Source organism: Electrona antarctica (assembly GCF_951216825.1).
Source record: "Electrona antarctica genome assembly, chromosome: 20".
NCBI lineage: Eukaryota > Metazoa > Chordata > Actinopteri > Myctophiformes > Myctophidae > Electrona > Electrona antarctica.
In genome coordinates, this window is record NC_136801.1 from 32,318,772 (window position 1) to 32,327,583 (window position 8,812).

At 41.4% G+C, this 8,812-nt stretch overlaps 1 protein-coding gene across 1 annotated transcript in view; it reads left to right on the top strand.

Annotated features, from left to right (window-relative positions):
* Window positions 1-6,399, top strand: part of LOC306912668 (piezo-type mechanosensitive ion channel component 2-like) — a 46,579-nt gene extending 40,180 nt beyond the window's left edge. The window contains exons 44-49 of the mRNA XM_079489058.1: window positions 31-200; window positions 698-814; window positions 1,042-1,121; window positions 1,273-1,483; window positions 3,535-3,676; window positions 3,964-6,399. Of these exons, the coding sequence (XP_079345184.1) occupies window positions 31-200; window positions 698-814; window positions 1,042-1,121; window positions 1,273-1,483; window positions 3,535-3,676; window positions 3,964-4,074 (831 nt within the window). The 3' untranslated portion in view covers window positions 4,075-6,399. The remainder of the gene's footprint in view (window positions 1-30; window positions 201-697; window positions 815-1,041; window positions 1,122-1,272; window positions 1,484-3,534; window positions 3,677-3,963) is intronic.
* The last annotated feature ends 2,413 nt before the right edge of the window (window positions 6,400-8,812 follow it).

Consider the following 8,812-nt stretch of genomic DNA (forward strand, 5'->3'; position numbering starts at 1 on the left):
GTAGAGAGCAGTAACAATGTGTTTTATCAGACTGCGCTACAGTTCCTGGAGGCCTACAGTAACGTGGACGTGACAGTGGCAGAGCTGCAGGGATCCAGTAACTCTCTGTGGACCATCAGTCCTCCCAGCAGGACGTACCTCACTCAGGTCCTCAGTCTGGAGGAACACTTCCCTGTCACCGTGTCCTGGACCATCCATAGGTAACATTACTAACAAAATAAATGTAAATGTTTGTTTATTTTTTAATTTTGTGTATACTTGTTTTGTGTGTGTGTGTGCGTGTCTGTGTGCGTGTCTGTGTGTGTGCGTGTCTGTGTGTGTGCGTGTCTGTGTGCGTGTCTGTGTGTGTGCGTGTCTGTGTGTGTGCGTGTCTGTGTGCGTGCGTGCGAAGTGCGTGCGAAGTGCATCGAAGGATTTAGGGTTAAAGTGGATTAATCTTTTTTGGTGCGAAAACAAAAGAACAGTGTGGAAGGGGGGGGGCATGGAGAGCAAGGTGAGAAATCAGAAGGTAAAGAAAAAAACATGACAAGGAGAGGCAAAAGTTACATTATGAATTATTGGTCTGTCTCTGTGTGTGTGTGTGTGTGTGTGTGTGTGTGTGTGTGTGTGTGTGTGTGTGTGTGTGTGTGTGTGTGTGTGTGTGTGTGTGTGTGTGTGTGTGTGTGTGTGTGTGTGTGTGTGTGTGTGTGCGTGCTAGGAATTTGAGTCTCGGGGGGAAGGCGGAGGTTGCGTCCGACAAACATGTGACTCATCTGGACGACCAAACAAGACGTGATCTGATTGGTCTGCTGAACGGAACCAGACGAGACCCCGTGTAAGCGCGAGAGAGAGAGAGAGAGAGACATACATAGACAATAGTGTGACAATGATAATGTGTAAAGCACAGATAAGAGAGAGACATAACCGCAATAGAATACAATTATCATCTTGTGTGGAGATTATTCAGTGGTGTGTGTGTGTGTGTGCGTGTGCGTGTGCGTGTGCGTGTGCGTGTGCGTGTGTGTGTGTGTGTGTGTGTGTGTGTGTGTGTGCGTGTGCCAGTGTGATAGAACAGGTATTTCCATGCTATCTTCGTGCTCCAAGTGACTCCAATGCCAAACCCATACATCAACTTTACACAGGTATACACACACACACACACACACACACACACACACACACACAGCACAACAGCACATCAACTTTTCATTTATGCTATAATAATACACTATAATATAGGCTATTATATATTTATATTATAACACAATAATATTTTTGTAATGGTCCAATCAGATGACAGGTATAATGACATTCTCCTGGCGTTGGAGCGATCAACCAATCACACTGGAGAGATCCAGGAGTGGTGGATTGTGGACCAACCGGTGGACAGTATCGTCCAACTGAGTGACACCGCTGCGATTGACGGGCGAGAGGCGGGGCTTCAACTCTTCGTGTTCAGCGATAAAGTTTCACCGCCGAGTCTGGGCTTCCTGGCGGGATACGGGTAAATACATTTATACATCTAAAAACAATTATATAACAATTATCTGTCTTTATGGTGGTTGCATCCACTATACCAGTGGTTCCCAAACCCCCATTTAATGGCATTTCTATCTCTGGGACCTCCAATTTATATTGTAAAATCAACTCTGAGAGTGTACAAAGGGTACATTTGTGACCAGATTTGACTGAGAGACTGCCATCGCGCAAATTCCAGCTTTTCACCAGAGGAGAAAAACCTTTTTTTATTTTTTTTCCCCAAAATGAGTTTATAGCACAGGCAGACTCATCACATACTAGAGCATGTCTGAAATAAGTATCAGAGCTGAAATCGACATGTAAATATGAAATAAATGCCCAAACATGTAGCTAGGTGTAATGTTGGAGACCACAGAAGTGAACCTTTCAAGCCTGTTTTCTCAACTCACTGTTTTCTGCAAGACATTACTCTATAAGCCATATCTCCAAAACTGGTGGGTCAAACTGAACAACCAATATGTCAATTTAAAGCTATGATTCCCTGCTTTCATATGACATGAAAAAACGAAAATTCAAAAAAATCCAATGGCAGTCCCTCAGTCAAATTTAGTCACATTTGGTTCCAAACTATCATTTAGCTAGACATCTAGACATCCTTGTCCTGTCACAGAAGCTCACACGTATTGCCAAATTTTCACCTGAAAATTGCCGTGATTTTCTGTTTAGTTTTAAACACGTACACTTTTGCTATTTCTGTGACCGTTTTCTTCAAAACTCACACATAATTTGCTCACGCACACTCTCTCTGGGGCCATGTGATCACGATGATTTCATTACATATTTTGTTGTGCTGCTTTTATTGTGATGATCATCTCCCCTGGGTCTGCCATGTGATTGAATATTCCATTCTGATCGGCTACGATTGGCTTCCAAAGTGTTCAGGAGGGGCCCATTTAAAAACACATGCAGCATCTGTCCACCCATTGTCAACTGCTAATTCGGAGCAAGGTCCCATCTGAATTGTTGCACACATGAAGCCTTGAATGCATGGAGATTGTTTTTTTCTTTTTTGCATTCCTAAGCCAATCAATTGATGTCTCCGGTGTGTAATTGATAGCAAATAAGTACTTTTTTTGGGTGAACTACCACCTTTATATAATAATAATAATAATAAAACTTTATTTGTATAGCACCTTTCATGACATGAAATGCAGCTCAAAGTGCTTTACAGAGCAATGGAGAAAAAAAAGAAAAGCAAGGCATAAACATTAATGCAATACATTTCTTTTTTTTTTCAACCTTTAACACTTCAAATGGCCACAACTCGATGACCAGTGCTCAGATGAGTGCAACATAGGATTTATCATGAACGCCATCATGATCCAATCATCGCTAAATTGGAGCACATATACAAAAGCTCTTTCATCTTTTTTTCTATTTGGGGCTATATGGTAATAGCCTGGTTAATAAACCAGACCGAATCAGCCGTTGGCAAAAAATGTTTTGCCTGCCAGCGGATTAGGGTCTGGCGAGGCTCAGTAGCACGCCTCTTTCCTACAACCGAGAACAGGTCGGGCCAATCGGGACACGGTATGCAATATGGGCGGGCTTTGGTACAGTGACGTTCAATGCTTGAGACCTTTGACTGACAGTAGCTCTGACCAATTGCGTCAAAGAGAAAATGTTTGAACCCGCCCCCCGGGAAATGAAATCCAAGTGGAGCCAGCCCAGACTAATATACCGCGACAGTGTTGTGTGATATTAGTCTGGCTTATTAGCCAGGCTAATATGGTAACCTGACTCCACCAGATGGGGCAGCAGAGAGTACACTGGGAGTCAGGTTAGCTATATGGGGCCGCTACAAAGTCTTCATAGTCTGTCGTACAAACTCTATTTCCCCCCCACAGCTTCCTCGTGTCCACCCGGCCTGGAGGGGATCTGTACCCCAAGTTGTTTTCAAATGATGTTTGTGTTCTCTCTCTGTCTCACTCTCTTTAGTATCATGGGTCTGTATGCATCAGTGGTGTTGGTTATCTTGTTGTTTATTTTGTATTGTCTCCGTGTCTCTCTCTTTAGTATCATGGGTCTTTATGCGTCAGTGGTCTTGGTCATTGGGAAGTTTGTCCGAGAATTCTTCAGCGGAATCAGTCACTCCATCATGTTTGAAGAACTTCCCAACGTCGACCGCATCTTCAAACTGTGCACTGACATCTTCCTGGTACAAAATGCACACATGCATGCGCACGCACACACACACACGCACACACACACACGCACAAACACACACCTCTATGATGTACTCAAATTGGTGTTTGTTGTCCAAGTTTTTGAACCTACTGTATCAACCGTTGTGCTCCAACGTTCGATCATCTGCAATATTAGCACAAATAGCCCGGCCAAAACTACGCTAAACCTGGACCCACTTGCAATATCATCACGGCCCAGTAGTGTGCTCCAACTCACTGGTACAAATTATGTATTTAATTCATTTGTTTTTGTTTTTAGGTTAGAGAAACGGGTGAATTGGAACTGGAGGAAGAACTGTATGCCAAACTGATCTTCCTGTATCGTTCTCCAGAGACCATGATCAAATGGACCCGACACAAAATACACTGACATCATCTCTAGGTTCTACAGTATATCCACATGTCCTCTATATACATCTCATAGATAGATATATATTACATATCAGCTCGATTCAGTGGGAGGAAAACTGGACGTTTTTAGACTACACGAGTGAGTGTGTAAGCAGGTCAGAGTGGCGTCTGTCTAGGTCGAGGGTGTCGAGGGTGGTCAGTCACTGAGGTCAGACGGGTGGGCCGCCATGCATTTTCTAGACCATGTTTATTTCCTTTTGGGGAAAGCATCTGTGTCATTTTAGATGTTGCTATTATATGTAACGAACAATGCAGCACCCCGTGCTGGGATCGAACCCATGACCACACGGCTCACCATGCAGTCTGGCCAACAACAAAGAGAGCCAAAGAGAGTTGCGCAGGAAAATCCCAATGGATTCCCATTCCAGTCCATCGATGCATTCTAATCCAAGCACGAGCGGAAAGAATGTTGGCTTTCCATGCGGGAGAACCGGGTTTTAATCCTGGTTGTTACATTATAGCAACATACATTTTTTTTAATAAAAATGTTTTAGAAGGCGTTTTTAGAATCAGTCTAAATGTTTGTTTGTTTTTAATAATCAATCAATCAATTATGTTCCGACTTGGATCAATGGAACTAACGCAGTATACTTTTATGTTCTTATTTATTGGCATCACTTTTTAATATTAATGTTAAATTGTCATCTTGATCTTGAAAATCTTAGTGGGTTTTTTTGCCAATTATTTGGGGACCCATTTGTAATACCTTCATGGCTATGAAGGTCTCTGGCCGACTGGCCCACAGGTTGAGAACCACGGTGCTGGACTGCGCTAGGGAGATGGATAGCTCTGAGGTGGAGCATGAGTTGCACAACACAGTACTTTACTGCACAACTTAGTTAGCCAAGCCTAAGTATGCTGCTCATACACAGAGTTGCCGGTGCCTGGGATCGAACCTAGAACCTAGAGCAGGGGTCTTAAATATTTTTTTCGAGAGATGAAGCAGGGACCCCCCTACCCCCTATATTGTATAAAATTGTGTTGCAGATGAGTTTTTTCAGAGATTTCATAGATTGCTTCATAGACTTGTTTGACGCATTATCTTTTCTATTAATACCGGTATACTGGATTCATGTCAATGTATATTTTCAGACATTTTAAACCCTCAATAGTTAGTCTGCTTGACTGTCAGATTTGTCCATGGTCTGCTCCTTTTCCCTCTACACACCAACCCACCGAACCTAGCCGATCTACAAGCCCACAATGCCTCGCAGCGCAAGGCCTTGTGAGCATAGCTCGACTAATGTCCCCATCACACTAATATTTGGTGGGCCCACTGTAGTTACTCTGAGGACCCCTTGGTGGTCCCAGACCCCCCTATTGAAGACCCCTGACCTACAGTATAGGGTTTTGTGTTTTTGTTTTTTGTGTACAGTATCTCCTTTGTGCTGTGCTCTTATTTGTTGTGATGTAATGCTCAGGGATTACATGAGTTCCATTACTTAACATGAGTTACAGTGTGTATGTTATTGCATTACATACAATACTTGACATTCGTTACATTAGATTAGTCACATTACTGTACATTAGTTATTACATTTCTCTTTCAGTGAAAGCTTTTTTTCCTTTCCATAATGATACATACAGTATTCAATGTCTTAATCTTCTAATATGTTGATGTACTGTATTGTTACTGTTGCCATGTTTACTGTTATCACAGAAAGATGTGAGTGACCGTCCTCACTCATTTAATTAGTTAAAGGACCACTTCACCACTTTTCAACTTATCTTCCTATAATTGGTCCTAACTAATGTTCATGATAAAATACAACAATTTTTTCCTACTCAGTCTGTGTCTCATAGGAAGGCTGTGGGCAGTTCAGAAACCCGTCCATCAGTGAAATCATCGATGGTGAATCCAAGCTAATAGAAACGGCAGGCTTTCTTTTCCTGAAAAGTTGCAATGCAAAAGTGGAAGCCATCGTTCTCACGATAATAAAAATCTAAATATATTTTAAAACAAATCTTGTTTAAAAAAAAATCTGCCTAATGATGATGTCACTGGTGGACTGGTGTCCGAACTGCCCAAAGCCCTCCTATGAGACACAGACTGAGTAGGAAAAAATGGTGGTATTTTAACATTAGTGAAGAGATGTTGAAAAGTGGTGAAGTGGTCCTTTAATGTAATGTGAAGGTTGATTACTTGAAGAGTGAAATACAAAAAAAAAGATAATGTGAATAAATAATACCATTAATAAAACCATACATGATAATGTGAATAAATGAAACAATAAAAAATATACTGAACATGATAAAGTGAATAAATAAAACAATTAAAAACATACTGAACGTGACAATGTGAATAAATATCACTGTCGGATCAAACTGTATGACGACTAAACGGAACATCTTGTAGTTCTAAACCGTAACTTTTCAGGAAATGTAAAGAAATTCAATGTGGTTATAATTTTGTCACAATAAGCTCTTGTTAATACTTTGCTCAATATTTATAAAACCCACACACAGATTTTTCCGCTTTGACTCTCAGAATTGACTTGTCGATCTAAAAGCTCACAACACGTCACAATTTGAGGCATTGTGAGCTTGTAGATCGGCTATTTTCACTATTTTTGCGCGACATACTTGTGCGACAAAGTAGACCATGGGGAAAAAAAGTTTAAATATGGAGACAAAAGATGCTTTTAAAAAGTAAAAAGTACTACTGCACTACAAGTAAAATTCTAACATGAGCATATGTCAGTATCTTGGTAAGAGAATACATTATAAGAGAATAGCCACAGGGGAAAATAATTAAATGTAGGCCTACTTTATAAAATAAATTCATGGATGATATGTCTATCAGCATTAATTATTATGTTATTAAATTACTGTAAAATAACTACAAATGCAAATTTAGGCCAAAAGGAGTTCACATGAAAGTTCATTGTGGGCCACCCCCCACCTATGACGCCAGTTCTTCAGCACAGGTGATGTGCATTATTGTTAATTAGCAGCAGTAGCGCGTTTTTTCCCCAAGTCTGCAGAATACGTGACTTTTGGTAAAATTATTTTAAAATAAATAATAGGCCTACTATCCGGTTGAACTAATCATCATGCCTGTTTTCATTAAGTTCATCAATAAGGTAAGACAGCATTGCCTTTCTTATACTTTAGGTTCCACTTGTTGTGCATGTCTGTCTGTGTGCCATCAAATGTTTAAGCTCACTTTTAGACTATAGTGCTGCTCTCCTATTTGTGCTGAATGCGTTTGGAGTGAGACTGGTCTGGTTTGTTACTCTGTTCATGTGATGCTGTTGTGAATTATTGAATCATTAATGAATATAATCAGTAAAATCGTTTTCTTATAGGAGGGCTATGTCTATATTCTTGATTAGCACATTGTGTCGGCCAGTATAGAGCAGGTAGAACTTGTAGAACTTGTAGAACTTAGCCCGCGGTCTAGCCTGTCTGATTCTGAATGTTCATTTCGTTTTTAAGACAGAACATTATTGGGCGTGGCTGGCGCTTCTGGGCTGGGGCCAGGCTAGCCCTGGTCCGCTGTAAGCACTGGACCAGGGCTAGGGCCTGGTCTAGGGGGCCCTGGTCTAGACTCTAGGGGGTCCGTGGTCTAGGGGGTCCGTGGTCTAGGGGGTCCGTGGTCTAGGTGTCTAGACCAGGGACCCCCCAGGGACCCCCGCGGTACCGCGGACCCCCGTTTGAAAACATATGCCAGCTGAGGTAGGGAGTCGACCCCCCCATAAGAGAAGATTTCTACTCTAGCACTCATTTTCAACCAATTTTTAATTTCAAGGACCCCCAGTTTGACATGCATAGGCTATACGGACCCCCATTTAATGGCATTTCTGTCTCTGGGACCCCAATTTTACAGACCTGTGAAGGTCCATTCGGTTAATAACTATCTAGGGACCCCCTGGAATTCCCTTAAGGACCCCTGGGGGGGTGCCCGGACCCCACTTTGAGAACCACTATAGAGGCAAGGCGTAGTGGTTTGTTAGTTAGTTCAGTGGCACTGTTACTGTTTGTCTTCCACTAGCCAACATAAAAGCTACTATTATCAGTTTGGGGTTTTTGTAATAAAACTCTTTTCCCCCCAAAAAAATGGCCAACACAAATTCAACATTGGCCAACAGTAAAAACTGATTGGAAGAAATATTGTCTTTGTCAGAAAGACAAAAATAATGAACCATGTTCCTGTCTAATATCCAAACACCCCTCATACACGAATGTTACCAGCAGAGGCCAGTGTAACTTCACATAGAAGGATGTTGGTGGCTATATGGCAGACATGATGACGCATCATAAGTAACATTGTCACCGTGTTTGTGTGACACTCTTGTATATGAAGTATAATAATAGTGAATATAGCCGATCTACAAGCTTGCGGCACGTCGTGAGCTTGTGTAGATCAGCACATTATTCGGTATATTTGAGTTGGTGCTTAAAGGGGAATACCACTCATTTTCAACATTTTACTATGTCATTAATATATACCTTTGAGCTGTTGAAAAAAATCATTAACATGGTGAATCACATCTTGATGATGTCATCAAGATGTGATTCAAGTTAGGCTACTTCAGTCAGACAACTCTTAGAATGAATTTAGAATATATATTTATTGAGCATAGATATATGAAGCATTGGCGTCAGGGCTCTGTCCCTATTCATTCCCTGTAACATTAACATTATAGTTAAGTTATAAGCCAAATAGAATTACAGGGAATGAATAAGACCCCATG